Here is a 25,479-nt window from a genome sequence, read left to right as displayed (position 1 = left end):
GGGATTTTAAAAAACACAGAAATTAGTTAAAAGTGGGCAAAAACGCACAGAAAAAGTGGTAAAAAGAGTTCAAAGTGTCAATATCGGAACAATTAGTTTAAACTGTCAAATAACGGGAAAGAGAAATGGTGAATGTGGTTAAATTGTCAAAAAAAAGCATGAAAATATGGTGAAAAGCGGTTAAAATTGACAATAATGAACATACAGTATGTATGGGTAGAAAAGTGATGGAAAGGGTTTATAAGTGATGAAAATGTCTTGAAAGTGTCAGAAATGGTAATGTAGCAAAAATACATTAAAAGGAGCAAAAATATGGCAAAAAAACAGTTTGGTGTAGTTGCAAAAAAAGAAAAATATGATAAAAAATGGGCTCAAATTGTTTAGAAAATATTCTCAGCTTCTTGAAGGCATCTGGGGACCCCCTCCCAGTGTCTCGTAACCCAGAGCTAGACGACAGCGCCATCTAGCGGCTCTCCCATTGGAGTTGTCTACACTGATAGTCAGCTTTGTGGTTTTCTTTTGGAAGCTTGTTTATCCATCGCACTGAATACCAACCTTTACCGTCAGAAGTCAGATTAGCCAGCATTTGGGTGAATACCTTTCAAAATAAAAGATAGTTCTTGGACCTCCTCCATGGTCCTGTTAAATTCCTTGTTTGATCGTAAAGATGATTGGGATGAAATGGGATTCTCTTGAATGAACAGAACCGTTATTGTGTGACAGTCGAGTGCGAGTGTGACCCTCCTCTTCCTCTGTCTCTGTGTTGGGTCGACGGTTCGATTCCTTTTGAGCCGCGTGCCGTCCTCACGTCTCCAACAGAAGAGGGAAGACGATGCAGTTTGGAGTGAATTCCCTCAAAAGATTTAAAAGGTGATCAAATTCCACGTTAAACAGTTATTCCCTCTTCTTCCACTAGGGGGCGTTTCATTCGTTACATTTCCGTCCTCGTTTATCTCGTTATTCCCAACAAATCCAGAATCGAGAGGTGCAGATCCCTGACCGAAGCACTAACAATGTTCCAGGGTAAATGAGGGTCAGCAGTAGTAGAATATTCCCATTGGATAAATCCAGAGCGCCAAATGCTGTGGTTATCAAATAATTTCCCCCCGTAAAAGAAACGCGTAAGTAGAAAAATGTGCATTGTGCCATAAATCAGCTTTCTGCGAGTTGACGACGATGGATCAAAAGTTCAGAGGTTCCTGTTTAGTAGTAATACACGACACGGACATTCATGGTTTTACAAAATTAAAGTGTTTTCCACTCCAATAACATACTTTGTTAAAATATATTCATCGGAATAATAAATAATAGGCTCCGCCCCCTTCCCGCTGTGTCTTCATGCTGGAGCTCAGTCCACTGGGCGTCCAACATGCTACAGGAGTAAAGCTCAGAACCATCACGCGGGTCCCAAAGGAGTGAGGAAGTAGATCCGTTCAGACGATGTACGTGGGGAGTTCTGTGGAGAATTTTACATGTACATGAGGTTTCAAACATCCTGCAGGAGACAAAGAGAGGGAAACGCCATCAGCGGGAGGAGAAAAGACACAAAGTACAAAGTGAATAACTCGCTTTAGCATTTTACTGTTGCTAATAATTAGAGATGCACAATAATAATCAGTGTCAACGTTTACTGGCTGCAAATGTGGGACACAAAGATTCCAATAAGAGGGGAAAAATGAATAAACTTCACCTGAGAAGAACAATTGGAAAAAAAGGGTAAAAGATAGAATAAGTCGCAATAAATAATAAAAAAAAACAGTAAAAGTTGAGTGAACCAAAATGTAAAACAGATAAAAAAACGACATAATCTGAACAAAAGTAAAAGCGATGTAGTCACACAGACAACACATTTAAATAAATGACACATAACCAGTAAAACATATGATAAATCTAGGTAAATAGTAATAACTCACATTTTAAAGGAATCTACACTGTTTTTGGCATCTTTTTTTGTCTTTGTGTTGCCATTCTGTGTGTTTTTATTATCGTTTAGATTGTATTTGTAGTCATTTGTGTGTTTTTGGAGTAATTTTGTGTTTTTGTTGCTGTTTATGTGTGTTCTTGGAGTCAATGAAGCAGAGAATAACAGCTCTACTAAGGGACCTTTACTCTTCAAAATGTTGATGTTTATCAGCTGTAATATGAGGGATGCAAAGATTCACACAAGAGGAAAAAAATGCCCTAAAGTTTCCTTAAACCTCAACTGCGGTGAACATTTACATGAAACACAACATAAATGCACAAAAGAAAATACACAAAACTAAAAGTCACAAACAGCAACTAGATAAACAGACAAAAATAATCACATAAACACACAAAACTACTCAAGAAAAACTCAAAACAGCAAATACACAAAGAAATGTCACAAAACTCCATGTCAGAGACCAGTCTTACACGTTTGGGTTAGCTTAGCATGTAGCGGCCCTGGTTGAGCAGGATCAAAGGGTAAAGGGGCGGGGTTATGTTTATAAGATAACTTATCTCATATTTATCAAATCAATAAAAACAACAAAAAAATTATCTGATTATTATCGTGCATCCCTAGTTTTTAACTAAAACTCCATGTAAAGCCCCACCCACATTTTGGTGGGTGGGGCTTTACATGTGGGTGACCAATGGCAGAAAACAAATGACACATGGATGGAAATGATCTCAGACACTTCTTTACTTAATATGCTTTGTGGTTCCCGTACACAAAGCAGATGTGTGGTTTCTCCCTGTGATTGAAGAGTCATTTCATGTCTTTTCAAAGAAATAAATTCAGGACATCCCACACACTTCGGTCTCAAAAAAGTTGTACAATTGTTTGTTAATTATTCACATTTCAGTAAACAACGTAGCATATGTACGTAGCTTTGAGCTATGAACACAGACTGTTCACATCACTAATGACTTGTTATGTTAATAGTGAAAAACTAATAAACGACACAGAGCTAAGCTACAATAACCTCGTGGAAAAGATTTTCAATATCGGCGAGTGGTGAAATAAAATAAAAACATAAAAAAAAACAGATAAAGAAAGAGTAACATTTATACTTTAAATTATGTTTTCTTACATTCCCACATGACAATGAATAAAATCAACACATACCTGCATCATTAAACTAATGATGAGGTATTAAATTACAAACTAAAAACATACAGTGTGATTATTTAATAATCACGGGACAATTGGTAAAATTTTATGAACTGTTTTAGACCGAAGTGCGTGGGTCATTTATGAAATTACATGAAATGACACGTGCACCACGTTCCTAAAGTGTGTGTCTGTGTTTTGTCACACACGTGTGGAGAGATGCACAAAGTGAAAGTCGTACCAATGAGACGGAATGGCTCGTTTATCACTTTGCTCTACTGCGCTCCCATTGGCCAGAGCCTTTCACTGATGGAACACACACACACACACAGAATGAGCGTGAAATGTGAATGTGGTGAGGCAAAACAAGGGGCGTGGTGTGGAGAAGAAGGGCGGGGCTTACCAACAGGCCCAGAGTTCAACTCCGAGTCCAGAATCTCCAGAGAAGGCACGGGGTCCCGCTGTGAGGTGGGCGTGGCCTCTGTGGGATTGGCTGGACTCTTCATTTCTTGTTCTTTTTCGTTCTGCATCTGCGCATAGACGTTGAGGCCTGGGATCTTCCTTGAGGAAAGATTCACAGTGAGGCAACGGGAGACAAAGCTACACAAACGTTAGCTTAGCCACAGGTTGTTAGCACGCTTACGCATTCTTTGGTTGAGCAATAAAAATTGTGAAAAAGCGTGCCATTATTTACAAACATTATATATACAAAATATCAATAGGAACAAGGCAAAATAGGATCTGGCAAAACATTTGGAGAACAATCCATGAACCCTTCGTTCTTTGGTTATTCTGTGATAAAACAAAATGAAAATAACAAATAAATATGATTATTTTCTTTTACTGACTTAAAACCAAAACAGAAATACAGAAAAATCAAAAAGCGTTTTTCTGTTTAAAAAAATAATATTGTTCTGTTTGTGAGATATTTGGATATTTACGGGGAAATTAGAGCGAGAACTGAAGTCCCTCCCCCAGGTCCTGGACAACAGGACGGTTTAGGATTTATTTCATCAGTTTCTGGTCCTGCTCGTGTTTTCATTCAGTCTGTGGATGTTTTAGCTCATATAAATTTGCTCTCGCTTGTGTTTTGTGGTGTTACGATCCAAATAGTATCCAAATAAACTGGTGACTGACTATAAACTGTGAGGAACAATAGATGTTAGAACTTCTACGATTTGACACTTTTGCAAAAACAATTACAGCTTTTTTGAGGGAAGCAATGTTTTTTTGCCATCAACACACTGAAGTTCATGAATCACAAGAAACGAGGAGCACCAGTAGATTCATTACACCACCTCTGGTTCCTCACATACAGTATCCTGTGTGCTTTTCATAAAACATGTATTTTTTGTTTGGATTTATTTATGTATTAATAACGTTTCTATTCACCAGTTCATCTGTAATGAGATTTATGCGTTGCTCTTTCTTTGTCTGAGAGTAAAAACTGTCGTCACCTGCGGTCGTCGGTTTTTTCCGCTATGGAATAAACACATTTTTTTTAGACAAACAAATAAAACAATATAATTATTATTATTATTTTGATTTTAAAACCAATCAGAAATAGACTGATTTTTGTTTTTTTTTTTCGTTTTCCGTTTCTGGTTTAAAACGAATAACTTTTCTTTTTATACCATTAACTTGTGAACCACCCTACGTATCCTGAAAAACTACACTAATGTACCAGATAGTGAATAATAGCCAGGTTATCACATCTTCTACCTCTTGTCTCTGTTTGTGCAAAGCGTGAACGCGTCACCACATCATGTGTGAAGTCTTGGTGACCTTTGTCAAAGGTCAGCTGACCTTCGCTCAAAGGGCGTCATATTATTAACTGACATTTCTCCAGAAAGACGCGAGCCCCTCAGGTGTTACGTTGTTTGTTTACTGAGCTGTCAGGACGTCCGACTGAGACGAGACGAGGGCCCGCCCCCGTTGACATCAGAGCCCACACATCTACATTTGACATGTGACATTTCCGGAGCACTTTACCTCTTGAATTTGTAAATAACGAACACAGCGAGGCCCAGAACCACCACAGAGAGCAGCATTAGCATTGCTGAGCCGCTGTGGTTCTCACTGGTGTCCACTAGGGGCGCTGAGGAGACAACGAGACAAAGGATGTCAAAATCAGCCAATCAAAAACAAGTGCAGAGTCCCTTGAGTAGTGACTAGTTTGCTAAATCTCCACAAAGCTGTTGACAAAGCAACACTGGGCTCATTCTGAGGGCATTTCATGATGTTTTAAACCAACTGGTGATCATGTTAGCTGGTGACTGAGTCTGAGCGCTCGCTGTTTGTATTCATGAATACATTAAAATGATCAATAAAACCAAAATGACTCCAAAAAGACATCATAAACACACAAAATGTCTTTAAAAAGACCCAAAATGTCTTTAAGAGACACAAAAAGCAAAAGATACACACAAAATGACTCCAAAAACAACACAAAATAACAACAACAACCCCTCAAACGGAGTCCAAAAACCTACATAAAGACTCAAAAAACACACAAACAGAACAGAAACAAACAAAATAATCCAAAAACACACAACATGACTCCAGACAAATAAAATTACTTTAAAAGCACACAAAACAACAACAACAACAACATACAAAATGTCTTTAAAAGAGTAACAAAATACACAAAATGACTCCAGGCAAACAAATTTAATCCAAAGACACACAAAAGAACTTCAAAAACAACAACAGAAACACAAAAATCTTTAAAAAGACACAAAGAGTAACTAAAACACACAAAATGATGCCAAAAACACATAATAACCACAGAAATGTAGAAAGATCATTCCAAAAAGTGAAACAACAATACATAAAAAGTAAAAAAAAAACACTGAAGGACTGTTTAAAGTGTGTGTCTGTTATTTCAGGCTTGTGTGATCCATGAGGAGGCTGATAAACATCACCCAACAATGCTGAGCGTGTGAAGGTGATGACATCACATGACTCACCTGCTGAAAGGTGTGCAGCGTGCACGGTGACCAGCACGCCAGGGCGTAACGTGAACTGCACCAGGTTCTGGTTCAAAGCGCTGAGCAGCATGTCAGAGAGCTGCAGAGACAGAGACGCATCATCATCATCATCATCATCATCATCATCATCATCATCATCACCATCATCATCATCATCATCATCATCATCATCATCACCATCATCATCATCATCATCATCATCATCACATCATCACCATCATCATCATCGATAGTCAGGGCCACTTTGATTGGCTGCCGTCAGAGAGAAAAAACATCCAGATATTGAAGAGAAGTTGACATGAAACCAAACTGCTGTGTCACTGTGAGAAGCTTCATTCCTCTGATGCGTCTCATTTCACTGAATGATTCACGGCTCTCGTCCTTTTTACACTCACTGAGTTAAATTTAGAGCCTCCAGTGTGAGTAATGGCTTTTCCCACTGTCAGTGAAGCCATCATTCAGCCTAAAGTGACTGAGCCAGGTCCTCATCTTCACAATGATGATTCAAAGTGACACCAAAAACACACGCAACAACAAAAATACTAACTATGACTCAAAACTACTAACACAACAACAAAAAGACTTTAAAAACCCACATAATGATAACAAAATGATACAAAAACAAATAAAAGATAAACAAAATGACTCCTAAAATACAAAAACACACAAGGACCGACACAAAAGCACAAAATGACTAAAAAAAAACAAAAAAAATACACAAAGACAACAAAACTACAGAAAAAGCAACAAAGTAACTATTAGCTGGTGACTGAGTCTAAGCGCTCGCTGGTTGGATACGAAACACAATCAATTCAATAATTAAACTAAATGACAACAAAAATATACAAAACGACAAAACACAGATCATGTCTTTAAAACACACAGAGAGATATATATATATAATAAAATCCCATCTGAGTGGACCAGTATAAACCAGTATAAACCAGTATAAACCAGTATGAACCAGTATAAACCAGTATAAACCAGTATAAACCAGTATGAACCAGTATGTAATGGTGTAATGGTTATAGTGAATGAGAGCCTGTGAGGGAGAGACAATAGTATTAGCTAAGTGGGATAACACTCCCTCTGCTGGAGAAACAGAGGAACAGCAGAGTGTGTGTGTGTGTGTGTGTGTGTGTGTGTGTGTGTGTGTGTGTGCATGTGTGTCACCTGGTCCAGGTGGGCGGAGCTTCTCTCTGCCTTCCTGTCACTCATCTGTTTGTCTGGGAGGAGGAAGAACTCTGCAGCTGTGGGTAAACCAGGAAGTACTGACACCAGCAGCTGGTCCTCCCTCACACCTGTAGCCTACACACACACACACACACACACACACACACACACACACACACACACACACACACACACACCACACACACACACACACACACACACACACACACACAGCACACACACACACGCACACACACACACACACTTTATTTGTTATATTTTTAATCTTATCAGTTTTGTTAGGTCATTTTTTCTCTCAAATTTTAGAATAATTTTGTTTGTTTTTTGTTTTCTTCAATTATTAGTCATTTTATTGTATTTTTGGAATAATTTTCTCGTCATTTTGCACAATTCAGACACAAACAGTTATTGTTTGTGTCTTTTTGTGGGACGCACATGTGAGTGAGTTGTGTAGCGTGGCTTGTTTTTGTCTTCAAGCACAGTTTAACCCTCCGTGACTTACAAAAACACACAAAATGCAAAATGTGCCCTACAGAAATACACTGTCAATTTTTAACACGTTTTCAAAAATAAACAAAATGACAAAAAAAAAAAAACCAAGCTACAACAAAATAATGCAAATCAATTGAAAATCAACCAAGAAACAAGCAAAATGACAAAAAAAGACAATAAATGAAGATTTGTAATCTTTTATTTTGAAAGTTTGGTGAAATAGAGGTCAGACTTTAATGTTTACAGCGATTCTTGAGAAACTTTCTGTCACAGTTTCGGACTTTTGGCTGTGTGCTTTTTTTCCCCTGCACTGTGCCTTCCAGGAGGGCAGACAGGCATGATGTCAATAAAATAGTTGAACAGACGTGTGCAGTGAGGAGTGGGAGGCAGGCAGTATTTTTAGCCTCAGATTTGATTGGTGAGAAACATGATGCAAGGCTCAGGTCATTTCCTGATGTATTGACACGCTGAGGATGTAGCGGCGGGAAAAACAGGCGGGTAATGAGACAGCTGCTGTCCCCACGTGTCAGCGCGTGGCTTTGAGTCGCATCGTGCACTCGACAGGTCACACACACACACACACACCACACACACACACACACTCGTGGTTGGGTCAGGACACACATTACATCAGCGCTGATGTTTACTACTGGAGCTCACACTCTTCTTCTGTGGTGTTAGATTTACGCCACAATCCTCAACAATTCTTTGCAGAGACACATTTTGCACAAAGCAAGACTTTTTGAATCTATCTTTCATTCATTCACTAGATTATGTCTACTTTTTAATAAAACAAAACTCATCTTTTCTCATTGAAAAATTTTTTTTTGCTCATACAAAATTTCTCTTTTGGCATAAAATTGCTAAAAATGATCATCTCATGCAAAATGTTGTCTTTGTTTACACTAATGTGTCTTTTTTGCAAAGAACTGTCTTTATAACATACTCTAAAGCACTAATGCGAATGAGGGCACATTCTGACGCGCTGAAGACACGCAGTCCTGATTCCCTGAGCTTTGTACTTTTTATAGCGTGTGGAGTGACGTTTGCACACGTTTTAATACCACTAAACTTTTAGTGGCTCCGCCCCTGGGTCTTCCTTTTAATAAAAGAAGTTTCTGGTTTCACAAATGTGTCTGCTTATGGAAAAAAAAATGTTTCTTGTGCAAAATTCCTCTTTTAGCAAAAAATCATTGCTCACACAAAACATGTCTATGAATGCACTAAAAAATGTGTCTGTTCACGCAAAATGTGTCTTTTTGCAAAGAATTGTCCTGACACACTAATAGACTCCTTAGAAACGCACAAAAAAACTACACAAATTACTAAAGGACACAAACAAAAATACATAGAATATTTCAACACAAAACAACTATTGTTTATGGACCGTTTGTGGTGTGTAAAATGCGTCTTTTCTCACAAAAAATATGTTTACACAAAATTGATTGTTATTTTTTTTTGCTCACGCGAAAAAATTCTTTGCTCGTTTAAAAAATAGATTTTTTTTTTTGCACAAACTTTTTGTTTGACAAAGACAACGTTGTAACCGAAATGTGTCTTTGAATTTGACTTTGCTCACAAAAATTGTTTATGTTTGCGTAAAAAATATCTTTGGGAAAATGTGTCTTTACTCGTGCAAAGTTTGTCTTTGTTGCAGAAAATTGTGGCACAAATACGACACCATAGACTCAGTCTTGGCTTGACATGTGTCACAATTAGAGTCTGATTGAGACTCCAACCTCCCACTGTGTGTGTGTGCGTACGTGTGTGTGTGTGTGTGTGTGTGTGTGTGTGTGTGTGTGTACGTGTGTGTGTGTGTGTGTGTGTGTGTGTAAAGCCTACCTGGATCAGAGAGCTCTTGATCACTCGGCTCACGTCCAGCCTCCACTCGGCCACGTCGGGGTTGTGCTCGTCCAGGTTTGATGAAAAAGGCGAGCAGATGAGAGCGGAAATGTTCTGCACGTGTGTGTGTGTGAGAGAGAGAGAGAGAGAGAGAGATGTTTATGCTTTGATCTGTCGTCAGGCGATCTTTGAACATCTCCAAAAGCACTCTCTGAAATCCCGTCTCAGCGTTACACATCACACATGATGAGCTGTGAAATCGTCTCTGTCTCTAAATAAGTCAAAGATGGAACTCAGAGAAGTCAGAACATCTTTCAGATCATCAATTTGTACCAAATCAAATAGAAATAGCTGTAAACACAGTCCCTCCAGAAGCTTATAGGCTGTTCCTCCTCAGTTTCATGCTCCAAATGCCTTACCTTTCATCAAAAAATACAAAAAAAACTTTATTTATTACTTTATCTGCGTCACCCTTTGAGGAGAGAGAGTTCAAGAGGACGTGAAACTGTTGAAATATAAATGGGCGGAGTCAATTCCATTGCCGTCCCAAAGTGGGGACCGGTCTTTGATTTTCGACAATCACAAAAAACAGACATAAATCATGGAATTACCTCCTGAATAAACTCCTAACTACATGTTGTAGGAGAATAACGCACAATTTCACCATATTCAACGTGTAGTAAATGTTTTATTACAGATAAACACACTGACTTGCTACAAAATCTAGCAAAACTGGTTGGTTGTGATCAACCTCTTGTTATTAAATTGTTTTAAAAAGACAAAGTTTGGTCACTCTAATGCAACGGTTCTCAACCATGGGGTCAGGAACTCATTTGAGATCACGAGACACTGGGAGGAGGTCGCCAGAAGCCTTCAAGACACTAAGAATACATATATATAATATATATTTTTTTAACAATTTGAGCCCATTTTTGCTTATTTTCACTTTTTCTTGCCAATTTTTTCCTCCTTTTCATGCATTTTTGCTACATTATTCCCATTTCTGACACTTCTCCATCACATTTTAATGTTTTCTACACATTTTTCCACTTTCCAGACATGTTCAGCTCTTATAAACCCTTTCCACCACTTTTCCACCTAATGTCACATATATTGACCAATTACTATCACTTTTAACCTCTTTCATCATATTTTTTTGCCAATTTAACCACATTCACGTTTTGTAATGAGCATTAATTGCCAGTTTAAACTAATGTTAATTTATTTTAAACTGTTTTTAAGTTGTCATTTACATAATCAAATCAACTTTGAACCAATTTCTAATCCCATTTCACCACCTTTTCCACCATTTTTGGTAATTTGTAACCCATTTTATTCATTTGTAAAACAAGCATTTACATGTAAAATATATACATATTTACTGTATACTATGGCACAAATAATCATGTAAGTTTTTTTGTCAAAATCCCTTTAATTTGTGGGAATAGAAAATACAACAGTTTGTGATTATATGCAGCCGTGTGTGCAGAAAAAACCCCAAAAACTTTCAGTGAATTTAAAGGAACTGAGGTTTTTCTTGTCATTTTTACCATTAAGGGCCAAACTGGACACTCTGGTGGCCCAGATTGGGCCCGCAGGCCTCGGGTTTAATACAGGTAGGCAATGAGCTGCTACAACATGATTATTGTTACTTTTTTGTGCAATTTTCCCACGGTATGACCAACAAAAGTGGTTTTACTCTCTGTGTGTGTGTGTGTGTGTGTGTGTGTGGTCCATCAGAGGAGCATCTCACCGTGCACAGCGATGGATTTGCGGTCCTGCAGGATAGTATTCCCTAAGGAAACCTGCACCGTGACTGTACTGATGCCTTCCCGTGGGAAAGTGCACGCCACGCTGCCCTCCAGGGTGATGATTGGCTGCTGAGGGGGGGGGGGGCAGAACCAACAGCTGGTGAGCAACAAACACTGCAGTTATTTACAACACACACACACACATACACGTGGTACTGTCCAGGGAAGCAGGAATACAGTACGTGTATAATATGTGTGTTTTCTCATTAAACCTGAAGTGACGCAGTACTCCTGCCTCATGTAGGAGGCGCTCATGAGCCCAAACATTCTTCTTCTACTGCTTATTTACAGAAGCAGCTATCTACCATCGTAGTGTACTAAAATACACAAATTCACAATAATAACACACTGTACGACAACAAAAACAATCTGAGAATAAAAAGATAGAAAAGGCACCAAAAATAAAATGAGGAAAAACAGAAAATGACACAATGATACTCAGTTACTATTAGTGCTGATGAAGACAAAACATAAATAATGTACTTATTATTTATTCAATAATATTAAAACTAAATATATTTATTTATTTACTCAGTTTTTCTTAATTTAAACATTCAGCGCTGCTATTTCTGTATTAACAAACGTAAACATTTTATGATTATTCATTCATTTATTTGAGCACTCAGTTCTTTATTTAAACTTTTTATTTACTTCACTCTTATGGATTTATTAAATTATTTATTTACTCAGTTCTTTAGTTATCCATTCATTTTTAATATACATTTTTTTAATATAAAAATTTTTAATTATTACCCAATTTATTTCCATTTAAGAATTTGTTTTAATTACTCAACCCTTAATCATATATTGATTATTTATAAAGTAATTTTTTAACTTTTTCAGTTCTTTATTTACCAGTCTATTTTTTTTTCATTTCTTTATTCTCTAATTTTTTCTCACATTTATATATATTTCTTCCACTCAGTTATTTTTTAATAATATTTGTATTTTACTTTTTCTTTAATAACATCAATGTTGGAAAAAAAGCAGGTCATGAGTTAAAAATAAGACATTGATTGGATAAATTATGTTCACTGAGTTCAGTCGTTTTCAGGGTCTTTTTGTGTAATAATTGTGTTTATATTCTTTAATAAAACGTTTAATCAAAGCTCCAGCATCAGTACCTCGTGTTGATATATATATATATCTACAGTTGTGTGCGAAAGTCAGGGCACCCCTTTAAAAACAGCATATTTTATATATTTAAAAATTTATTTCATATTTACTGTCTCTCTGGTATATGGGAAAAAAAGACAATATTGTCAGGAAACATTAATGCATAGTTACATTTTATTTTATAAATTGAACAAAATTACAAAAATGAAAAACATAATTTTGGCATGTGCAAAAGTCGGGGCACCTACAGCATCAGTACCTTCAGTACTTAGTAACACCCCCTCTGGCAGATATCACAGCTTGTAAACGCTTCTTATAGCCAACAACAAGTCTCTGGATTCTATTATTTGGGATTTTTCCCCATTCTTCCTTGCAAAAGGCTTCCAGTTCTGCAATATTCCTAGGACGTCTTGCATGCACAGCTCTTTTAAGATCTACCCACAGATTTTCGATAATGTTTAAGTCGGGAGACTGTGAAGGCCATTCCAAAACCTTCAGCTTGCGTTTCTTGAAGTAGTCCATGGTGGATTTGGAGGTATGTTTAGGATCATTATCCTGTTGTAGAAGCCATCCTCTTTTCAGCTTTAGCTTTTCTACAGATGCTGTGATATTTGCCTCCAGAATTTGCTGGTATTTAATTGAATCCATTCTTCCTCCACCCGAGCAATGTTTCCTGTCCCACTGGCTGCAACACAACCCCAAAGCATGATGGATCCACCCCCATATTTAACAGTTGGCAAGGGGTTCTTTTCATGAAATGCTTCTCCTTTTTTTCTCCAAACACACCTTTGCTTATTGTGGCCAAAGAGTTCTATTTTAACTTCATCAGTCCACAGCACTTGTTTCCAAAAGTCATCAGGCTTCTGTAGATGTTCTGTTGCATATTTTTGACGTTTTTATGATGAGGTCGTAGATCAGGTTTTTTTTCTACAGACTCTTCCATGAAGGTCTTGTTTGTGCAAGTATCGGCGCACAGTGGAAGGGTGCACCACCACTCCTGAGTCTGCTAAATCTTCCTGGAGGTCTTTTGAAGTCAAATGTGGGTTTTGGTTTACCTTTCTGACCAGACTACGAGCTGTTCTCTCCAAGAGTTTCCTTGGTCTTCCAGATCTCTTCTTGACCTCCACAGTTCTCCTCACCTGCCATCTCTTAATTATGCCTCGCACTGTGGAAACTGCAAGCTGAAAACGCTTTGCTATCTTCTGTAGCCCTCCCCGGCATTGTGGGCATCAATTACTTTCATTTTTTCTGTCTTACACAGCTTCTTAGAGGAACCCATGGTTGCTGAGTGTTTGTACGAGGTTTGTGGAGTCGCCGTATTTAAGAAACCCTCAAATTGGCACCAGCTGGCACTCCCTAATGACAATTGTTGACACATGCTTCAGGACCAATGAGCTGGTAGAGGTCTGAGCTTGTAAAAAGAATCTGACACTTTGAAACTCTCAGGGTGCCCCGACTTTTGCACATGCCAAAATTATGTTTTTCATTTTTGTAATTTTGTTCAATTTATAAAATAAATGTAACTATGCATTAATGTTTCCTGACAATATTGTCTTTTTTTCACATATACCAGAGAGACAGTAAAATGAATATAACTTTTTAAATATATAAATATGCTGTTTTTAAAGGGGTGCCCTGACTTTCGCACACAACTGTATACATATATATACTGTATATTATATTATATCCATTGTCACTACCTCCGTGTTGTTCCCGATCCACCAGATGTAAGTCACCGTTCCCACTGTACTGGGCCAGAGAACCACCGTTAGATTCACCTCCTGATTCCTCACGGCCACAAAGGGAGCGGAGAGGTGGATGTGGTCAAGTGGACCTACACACACCACATACACACACACACCACACACACGTACACACACACACGTACACACACGTACACACACCCACACACACGCACACACACACGCACACGTACACACACGTACACACCACATGAATGAATGTATTCTCACTAACACTGTAATGTCTAATCTGTCCACTGGGGGTCGCACTGTTTTAACACCAATGTTATCAAACACTGAGGTATTATTATTACTATATATTAAACCTGTGAGAGAGGATTCAGTATTTATTATGAACAATAAACACTGTCTGAAGCAACTCTTTAATAAGTGCAACAGATAAAAAATTATAAATAAATGAAAATAAGTCTAACTGCAATAAAATAAAATAAAATAAATGAAAATAAGTGTAACTATAAAAAAAAATAAGTCAAGAATCAATGAATGAATAAAAATAAGTGTAACTGCAAATACATAAATTAATGAATAAAAAACAATGTCACAATAAATTATAAATAAATAAATAATGAACAAATTGAATGAATAAATAAATCTCTAATAAGTATCTAAATACATATCTAAATAAATAAATGAATGAATGAATAAATAAACATCTTAAAAATTGAATGAATGAATGAATAAATAAATAAATAAACTGGGGGCCACCCTTTCAGAATCATCCAAAAATGGAAAATAAAATAAAATAAATAAAAAAAGAAATTAAATTGAAAAACTACATAAATGAATGAATGAATACATGAATAAAACTACACTACACCACACGACATTACACTACGTACTACGATACTATTACTATACGATATATACGATACAGACTATTACTATATTATTATATTATACTACACTACACTACATTTACACTACGTTATCTAGACTATACTATAATATACTATAGATATTATTATACTACACTATATTACACTATACTATACTGCACTGCACTGCACTATACTACACTACACTACACTACACTATATTATACTATACTATATTAATACACACACTACACTGCACTGCACTATACTATACTATACTACAGTATACTAACATACTATACTATACTATACTATACTATACTACTACAGTATACTATACTATACTGTACTATATTATATATACTACACTACACTACACTATACTACACTATACTATACTACACTACACTATATACTTACTATACTGTACTATATAACTACACTACACACACATTACACACGTTATCTTATACTATACTATAATATACTATACTATTATATATACTACACTATATTACACTATACTATACTGCACTGCACTGCACTGCACTATAACACTACACTAAACACTATATTACTATACTATATTATACTACACTCACCACACTACACTGCACTGCACTGCACTATACTATACTATACTATACTACAGTATACTATACTACATATACTATACTATACTATACTACAATACTATACTACACACTATACTACACACTATACTACATACTATACTACATACTATACTACACACTACACTACACTATACTACTACACACTATACTACATACTATACTACATACTATACTATACTATACTATACTACACTACACTACACTATACTATACTATACTATACAGAATAACTGCTGTGTGCAGTTATTCTGTGCTAAGATCATTCTCGTCTTTATTTCTACATCAACAAATGGTTTTCAATATTACGTCAATTATTCCTTTGGTCAGTTCCAGATCGTTACATTATGAAATTATTATTAGTGATTATTCAGAAGTTATTAGGCAGCGTTTTTACTGGTTTGGTTCCACTGAGATCAAAGTGACACCAGTGCTTTATGGGATGGAGGGCAGATGAAGGACTGGAGGAGGTTTATTGGTGTGCTGGGAATGGAAGCTGCCATCTGTCACTCTGAGGCTGCACTGGCTCAGTTTGCTCACACACACCAGGGATTGATCGTTCTCCGATCGATCGATCAGCTTAGTTTCATCTGTCACAGTGAGGACGATCCTATTGGTCGAGAGCTGATCATCTAACGCTCCAATGACGGACCAAAACATGAGATCACAACATTATTATTATTACCGCGGAGATAATGTCAACATAATATATTACCATCGAAAATATGATGTGATCTGAGGGTCACATGATCAACATTCATATCAGCATTTAAAATATTGACCAATCAAATAGTCGTTTTGCATATTTTTCTCTTAATTTAAGTGCTTTTGTTGCTATTTTGTGTATTTTTTTTTATTTTTTTTTGTCTACTTACATAGTTGTTTTGTATATTTGTATTTAAGTTGGAATGTTTTTGTTATGGAGTAATTTTTATTTATTTTATTTTGTATGTGTTGTTTTCATTTTTGTATATATTTTTGTTTACTTTGGTAGTTGTTTTGTGTATTTTTATGTAATTTAGTGTGTTTCATGGAACAATTTTTGATTATTTTATTTTTTGTTTTTGTACTAGTTTTTTTAGTTTTGTGTGTGAGTATTATACGAGTCATTTTGCGTGTTTTCTCTCAATTTAAGCATTTTTGTTGTCATTTTGTATATATTTTTGCTATTCTTGTTGACTTTGGTAATTGTTTTGTGTAATTTAGTATGTTTTATGTGGTCATTCTTGTTTATTTTGTGTATTTTATATAGTTTAGTATGTTGTCGGGTTAGTCATTTTAGAGTCATTTTGCATATTTGTCTGTTTATTTAAGTGTTTTTGTTGTAATTTTGTATATATCTTTGTTATTTTGTTTACTTCGGTAATTGTTTTGTGTATCTTTTATGGAGTACTTTTTGTTTACTTGATTTTTTTTGTTTCATGTATTGTCCTGTGTGTGTGTGTGTGTGTGTGTGTGTGTGTGTGTGTGTGTGTGTGTGTGTGTGTGTGTGTGTGTGTGTGTGTGTGAGGACGTCTCTGCTCTGTGTGAGAAGTGAATATGAACTGCCATAATTGAGTGTATTTTTGTACGTTTGTGTGCATGGATAGGAAAGGCAGTGTTTGTTTGTTTTCTCTCACATGTGACGTGCAGGTACAGCGTTGTGGTCTCTGATCCCAGGCTGTTCTCTCCGGTAGCGCTGACTCGGTAGATTCCCACGGCCTTGTACACGTGTTTGATTCCGTCCTCGATGGAGCTCACGTTGGAGTAGGAGAGGGCGTGTCCGTCTCCGAAGTCCAGCGTGATGCTAGTCCTCGCCCCGTCACCCTGGAAGTAAAAATACTTTATCTAATTACAATAGCTGGACTTCCCACTGTTACTGGCACAGAGGAAGAATAAACTCGTTAAGCTAACCAAACATGTGGGGCTGGTTGTTACGTACTAAGCTAACCCAAACATGTGGGGCTGGTCGCTACGTGCAAAGCTAACCCAAACATGTGGGGCTGGTTGCTACGTGCTAAGCTAACCCAAACATGTGGGGCTGGTCGCTACGTGCTAAGCTAACCAAACATGTGGGACTGGTTGCTATGTGCTAAGTTAACCCAAACATGTGGGGCTGGTCTCTCCATGTTAAGATAACCCAAACATATGGGGCTGGTCACTACATGCTAAGCTAACCCAAACATGTGGGACTGGTTTCTACATGCTAAGCTAACCCAAACGTGGGGGACTGATGGCTAAGTGCTAAGCTAACCCAAACATGTGGAATTAATTGCGACATGCTAAGCTAATTCAAACGTGGGACTGGTCGCTATGTGCAAAGCTAACCCAAACATATAGGGCTGGTCGCTACTTGCCAAGCTAACCCAAACATGTGGGACTGGTTGCTACATGCTAAGCTAATTCAAACGTGGGACTGGTCGCTATGTGCTAAGCTAACCCAAAACATGTGAGACTCGTCGCTACATGCTAAGCTAATACAAGCAGAGGTAAGTAAAAATCTTAGTTAATCTATCTAAGGAAGAACAAACTCGCCTCCTCGAGGAACACGAGGAACGTGACGTTAGTGCCCAGCGTGGCGGTGAGCGAGGCTTCGCTGGTGACCAGGTGCAGACCCTTGGGTGCTTGAGTGGGACACTGCTGCCTGCGGGCGGTCAACTCTGTGCTCACGCCGGCCGTGCAGTTATTGGAAACCACCTTCCTGTAGCTGGTGGGGGAAAAGCAGGAGGAGACAGAGTGTGGCTGTGAGCTTTTACAAAATAAATTAAGAGTTTAAAAAGAAAACAGTTTTTTTTTTTTTAAATGTGTGTGAGAAAGAGAAGCTTCTCAGGAGTGAACAGGTCTCCTCCTCCTGGTGTTTGCACGCCAGTCACAAACACAGTTTGCTCTTTGAAAGGGAAATGTGGGGAGAATATCAATGTGTCTCCAAGTCTCACACTGAGACTGCCTTAGAAATAGATAAATAATTAGCAGCCAAACTGCAACGCCAACCAATACGAGACTTATTGTATGGAAAACTACTCACAAGATAACATGTTCACAACCTGAACCATAACACCAATACATAGGAGAGTTATATATAAGGTGATTACATACAGTATAAGGTGGTTGGTCAGACCGGAAGAGACATTTTTCAGTCTCTTTTCACTTAATCTGGAGTTTAGACGTTGGAAAACTGCAGCAGGTGGTTTATACGCTGTCGTTTATGTACAAAAGGATTAAAAAAATAGCTCAAATAATTCAAAAGTTTGCACTTTTTCACTGGAGGTTGTTGAGCAGGAGAAGCAGATACAGATGTTCAATGTATGTGTGTATTATTTCTGTCTACTGATGATGTGTGAATGAATGTCGCTTCATTTCTAGGTCACCTGACACAGATTTTAGCCATTGTGTGAATAATAGAGGAGGACAGCAAATGGTGTGTGTGTGGGTGTGTTTGTGTGTGTGTGTGTGTGTGCGTGTGCGTGTGTGTGTGTGCGCGTGTGCGTGTGTGTGTACCCGGTGCTGTTGAGGAAAGTCATTCCCGTGGAGCAGCTCCTGGACATGGAGGACGAGTGGAACCAGAAAGCTTGTGTGCAGCGGTCGTCGGTTCGTCTCTCAAAGCCGTAGTCACTGTAAGGAGAAAAGGTTCATAAAACATATATTATATCATATTATATTATATAATAAACATCTGCTCACGTCACAAACAGGGTTGGGGTCAGTTATAATTCTAATCGCGTAATTGATAATGAATTACAGTTATAGCTTAATTATCAATGTAAATTTAAAGATCTGTTGCTGCCGTAATCATAATTACATTGTAATTGAGTTCAGATACTCAACTTTGTAATTGTAATTGCCATAAAAATTCTATAAAAATTGTCAATTATAATTTAACACAAAACAGCTCTATGTACAGTTTTAGTTAACAATTATTAAAATATGTTTCATATCAACCTTTTCACACATTTTACCATTTTAAAAAAATTAAATTGAGGGGTACTGAGGACCAAGACCACATACAGTACATTAAATTACAATATAAACAAAAGAGGATTATATCGAACTATGATATATATCATTATATTGGACAACATTAGTGCCAAAGCATAAAAATGGAAACATTTTGGATTCTTTATCTGAGATAAAACTATAATAAAGACCATAAAAACTAGTGCAAATACGCTTAAACTGTGACGAAAATACAGTAAGGCATGAAAAATGTGAAAAACACCCACATTTTGGAAGTAAGGCTATAGAAATGTATAATAATGGAAACATTTTAAAAAAAAAATTCTGAGAAAAAAGCCGAACAAGGTAACTAAAAAAAACAAAACAATATATCATATTTATTATTGTAGTTTACAGCTGCTTTAGGACCCGTTATCATTAGAGATGCTAACAGAAAGCTAACACTATTTATTATTTCAGGCTCAGTAAGACAACGTAATTGTAACTGACTTCCTGAGGATAAAAAATAATTGCAATATTAATTGTAATTGGAAAAAACGTTTACCACTATAATCATAATTGAACATGGGTAATTGAAAACATAATTGTAACATAAAAATGTAATTGACTCAGATAAACAAACAGATAAATGCAGCTTTAATTCTTCAGAATGCGTCTAAAAGTGTCATTATTGAGTGCAGAGGGAGGACGTTCCTCTCCACTGACTCTTAAACTGGTTCACCACTTGTTTGTTCTCCAAATTAAAAGCAGAGCAGCAATGTGAGCCCCGAACCAATGCGGACAAATCGTCCCAATTAGCACGACACACACACCACACACACACACACACAGACAGAGAGATGCAGCAGTGTTGTGATTGTTAATGAAAGCCATTAGAGAAGCTGATTTATGGTTCTGATGGCCGTGCTGAGCCTCTGGAGGCCGAGGTGAGCAGAGGATAAAGACCTGTAGGAGGAGGCAGAGAGGACGCAGAGGGAAGTACAGGAGGAGGAGGAGGAGGAGGAGGACATGATGACGAAGAAGTAGACAAAGAACTAGACGACAAGGAAGAACACGAAGAAGAAGAAGAAGAAGAAGTAGAAGTAGCTGAAATTTACGAACATGTCCCGGATATGATGTTAGACGACGAAGAAGAACAACATGAAGAAGAACAACATGAAGAAGAACAACATGAAGAAGAACAACATGAAGAAGAACAACATGAAGAAGAACAACATGAAGAAGAACAACATGACGAAGAACAACATGACGAAGAACAACATGACGAAGAACAACATGACGAGGAAGAAGAAGAGGAAGAGAAGAGGAAGAGGAAGAGAAGAAGAAGAAGAAGAGAAGAGAAGAGAAGAAGAAGAGAAGAGAAAGAGAAGAAGAAGAAAGAAAGAGAAAGAAGAGAAGAAGAAGGAAAAAAGAAGAAGAAGAAAAAGAAGAAGAACTGGTTTTGACGATCCACTGACTTAACAATCCAGCAGATGTTGATGTTATCGTTCTGTTGGTGTTCTCATAGAACAATCATGTCTGACAGCATCACTAATATAACCAATCACTTAATCACATGCGGCGTAAGAATGTACGCCTCATCAACGGAATAACCAAAGTCTGAGAATTTGCTGAAATTTACGAACATCTCCCTGATACGATGTCAACGCGCTACATATTGCGTAACTTCGATCACCTTGTTTTAACTGGCGAGTGTTAAGAAGAAAAATAGGCACTGGACGCAAAATAATATTCAGAAACTGGTGACTGGGTGAGTTTGCTCCCGGTCTGGACATAAAATGAAGGAACGCATAATTCACATGATAAGGTGGTGTAATAAATCTACTGGTGCTCCTCGTTTCTTGTGATCAACTTCCGAGTGTGTTGACGGCTGCTGTTAGCGGTATTTATGTGCAAAATCATTTTACTGCCCTCAAAAAAGCTGTAATTGTTTGTGCAAAAGTGTCCAATGGTAGAAGTTCTAATGTCTATTGTTCCTCACACCAGCCTCACAGTAGATAGTCGTCACGCTGCAAAACAAAACGTAAACGTGAGCAGCTTTTACGAGATAAAACATTCACAGACTGAATGAAAACATGAGCAGAACCAGAAAAGCCAAAGAACAAAGGGTACACGGATTCAGACCCCGCCCATTTCTGTCCAAATCACAGAGATTAGATTAATATTCACAGTTCAGCAAAATATAGTAGGTCATTTGTTTTTACAAATTAGTGACGTGGCCGATTCACACGAGATTAACATCACAGACATATTACAAATCATATGTGGTCCCTAGGGAAAACTAATCCTGTTAGTTAGTTAGTGTTAGGGTACAACTAGTGGCCATGTTATCTTGTGACTGCTTTCTGACAGCGCTGCAGAATACATGTTGGTGTTAAGGTTCGACTAGTTGCTATGTTATCTTGTGACTGGCACTTTAGAGGTCTCTGCTCCTTTTGAAAAGATTTTTAAGGACAAATATATCAAAATGAGCTTTTTTTCAGAAATCAGCCATAGATTTGACTGCCATCATTGTTTTCCAGCATGTTGGTAATAAAAGCATTTATTTTACTCTAATAATGATGTTTACAGTGCGGCTGCTGACGGGCGAGCTGGTTCTGAGGCTCTTCTTTAATCACACCTCAGTAGACACAAACACTAGCTTACAACACGCTGACATGACATCACACATTCAGCCTGTAGTCGAGACCTTGATCAGACTCACATCAACCAGGCGACGTTTGGCCTCATTTCACTGATGTTTAACCGCTGAGAGCGAGCGGTTAAAGAGGCACTGTCACTTTAAGAAGCAGTTAAGTGTTTATGTGAGACGTGGAGGAGAATATAGAGAAAGAAAAGCCACCAACCAACCATTCAAAGTCAGACTCGGTGCAGTCGCAGGGTCCAGACGTTATGGTCACTGAGAAGGTTTTTCCCATCACGCACCTGGACGTGGGCTTTAACTTCCTGTAGATCCTTTTCACTCCCATCAGGCACGGCTCCCCCTAGTCACACACAACACAAACACTCAGCCAATAACTAATAATTATAATCCTCTGCTGAAAATAGTGAATAATGTAGTATTTAATAGTTTTCACTTTCAAAACAATAGTTTTCCTAAACCACGAGCAGCTTATTTTATTTTTAAATCCAATAATGTGTCGCTGTTTTTCTGCGTTGCCAGATAAAGCAGCTACTTTTACCCATAAACTGTCAAAAGTCCATCAAAATTAGACACTCTAGACCCAACCTGGCAACCCAGCTTCTGCAGCGGTTCATTCTCCTGATTTAATGTAAAGTACATTAATCTGAGTTTGTTTTTTTTGTTTCTATTCAGACCTATTATTATTTATTTAATAGATACGATTATATAAGTTGGAAAACAGGGATTGTTTCAAAAAAGAGGACGAATGAGCATACTGCGTAATGTGTGATGTAAGTAAATGGAAGTTCGCTAAACGCAGAAAAAAAAATCCAAAAGGATCAAAATGACAGAAAAAAACAAAATGATAAATAAAAATGCACAAAAGAACAAATAAATACAGAAAATACCAACAAATAAACTGAAAAGGACAAAAAAAATGCACAAAATGACAACAAAAATACAAAAAAATTACAGAAAAATAAACAAAATGGCAACAAAAATGCACAAAAGGACTAAGAAATGCACAAAATGACAACATAAATGCACAAAAATACACAAAATGACAACAAAACGCACAAAATGACTAAGAAATGCACAAAATGACAACATAAATGCACAAAAATACACAAAATGACAACAAAACGCACAAAATGACTAAGAAATGCACAAAATGACAACATAAAACAAATGCACAAAAATACACAAAATGAGAACAAAAATGCACAAAAAGACTTAGAAATGCACAAAATTACAAAGAAATACACAAACTTACAAAAAAACGCACAAAATGGCAGAAAAATACACAAGAAAGCAACAAAAAAATACAGAAAATGACACCAAAAATGCACAAAAAGATAAAGAATTACACAAAATGACTTAAAACAAAGCAGGAACGGACAATGAAATACACAAAATGACAGCAAAAAAGATACAAAACAACACCAATAATACACAAAAGCACTGTAAAAACACACAAAAATTAATTCAAAATCACACAATGGGGAAAAAAAAAACACTTGATCCATGTGCATTTATGCACAAATAAATGCTGAGTAATCAATAGAACACATTGATGTTGACTATTGTTACATTGTTGAGTCGCTGTTTTAACTTCTTCACACATTTGTCTTTGCTTTACTTCTACGGAGGGAAAAAGACAAATGGATTTGTAGAACAATTCAACCACGATCCCTCACGGTGAAGTGAAGGCTGTGAGTGTGTGTGTGTGTGTGTGTGTGTGTTGTGTTGTGTGTGTGTGTGTGTGTGAGGACGTCTCTGCTCTGTGTGGGAGGTGAATATGAAATCCGATACCTGCGGCCTCTCTCACTGCTGCCCTCTGCTACTGTGCTGTGGATTAGAGCTCATCAATGAACAATCTGTGTTAAAGAGTCAAAGTGTTTGTAATGAGTCAGGACTCACTCTGAGGCTGAGTGTATATATTATAACAGATGTAAAGTCAGCACAAGGACAGAATCACAGAAATACCATTAACCAGTAGAAACACTGGATCAGGCTAAAGTACCAGGTTAGTGGAATACCACAACCCAATTATGACTGGACTCAAACGATTCTATGATGCAATCTGCTGGGTTGCATATTGGAAACCAGAATGAACAAAATGATTTCAAAAGGATACAGAATAACAACATTAATACACACAATGACTCTATAAACACACGGAATGACAGAAAAATGTACAAAATGCCAACAAAAATACACAAAATGCCAACAAAAATACACAAAATGACTCCAAAAAAGAAAAAATGACAGAATAATACACAAAATGCTCCAAAAGATACAGAACGACAACAATAATACATAGGATGACTCTAAAAACACATATAAATGACAGAAAAACACTAAATGACAATAAAATGCACAACATGAGAAAAAAAAATGAACAAAATAACAAAAAAACAACACAAACTCCTGAAACCACGTGGGACTCAAACCATCTGGTGAAAGTATCCAGGTAGTGGACTTCCTGGATGTAAAATATAAAAAATGGGAAAGTCTCAGAACTCTAATGATTGGGTTTTGGCATTCCTAGGCAACTGTAACGACTCAAATGAACCTGATAAATTATTCAGATTTACCTGAACCAGCGCTGGTAAAACTTTATAATGGTGTTCCAGTTAAACCACAGCATTCATAGATACAAAAACCACTGAAAAAACGTGTTTTTTTACTGATTTTTTCCAATTCTCATTATTATTTTCTATTTTATAGTTTTCTTTCAAAATAAAAGGACAATATTTTTCTAGAACACTCCATGGAGCTCAAGGCTTAAAAGCCCCAGTACGTGCTGTTTCACTCCATGTGGAGTTTTGATGAAGCTGAAGGCAGCAGACGGACGTCAGAACCAATCACAGGAGGCGTAGAGAACAAAGGGTTGTGATGAAAACGTCCAGCTGCAGGAGGACAAACAAACCTCCGAGACTCTCATCATATCTATGGCCTTGTTTTACCTCCTCCATCTCATCACATCTCTTTTTTCTTATTTTTATCAGTTTATGTCATCACTTTTCTCATCAATCTCATCTTTTGATCTTATTTTGTCTGTTCTCATCTCATCTCACTTTGTCTCATGTTCGTATCTCGTCATCGTCATTCATTTCATCTCATCATCTCATGTTTATGTCAAAACATTACGTTTGATCTTGTATCATCCCATTTTAATCTCATCGTTTC

At 37.2% G+C, this 25,479-nt stretch overlaps 1 protein-coding gene across 1 annotated transcript in view; it reads right to left on the bottom strand.

The window, feature by feature from the left end:
- Window positions 1–320: 320 nt before the first annotated feature.
- Window positions 321–25,479, bottom strand: part of sorcs1 (sortilin-related VPS10 domain containing receptor 1) — a 183,795-nt gene continuing 158,636 nt past the window's right edge. The window contains 13 exon segments of the mRNA XM_028443367.1: window positions 321–1,495; window positions 3,480–3,637; window positions 5,069–5,174; window positions 6,046–6,145; window positions 7,240–7,374; window positions 9,595–9,681; window positions 9,683–9,708; window positions 11,348–11,471; window positions 14,222–14,355; window positions 17,351–17,537; window positions 18,246–18,417; window positions 19,209–19,322; window positions 22,515–22,648. Coding sequence (XP_028299168.1) covers window positions 1,434–1,495; window positions 3,480–3,637; window positions 5,069–5,174; window positions 6,046–6,145; window positions 7,240–7,374; window positions 9,595–9,681; window positions 9,683–9,708; window positions 11,348–11,471; window positions 14,222–14,355; window positions 17,351–17,537; window positions 18,246–18,417; window positions 19,209–19,322; window positions 22,515–22,648 — 1,539 coding nt within the window. The 3' untranslated portion in view covers window positions 321–1,433.

Source organism: Gouania willdenowi, chromosome 1, assembly GCF_900634775.1.
Source record: "Gouania willdenowi chromosome 1, fGouWil2.1, whole genome shotgun sequence".
NCBI lineage: Eukaryota > Metazoa > Chordata > Actinopteri > Blenniiformes > Gobiesocidae > Gouania > Gouania willdenowi.
The sequence above is the reverse complement of the archived record's forward strand: the minus strand, read 5'-3'. Positions and strand labels throughout refer to the sequence as shown.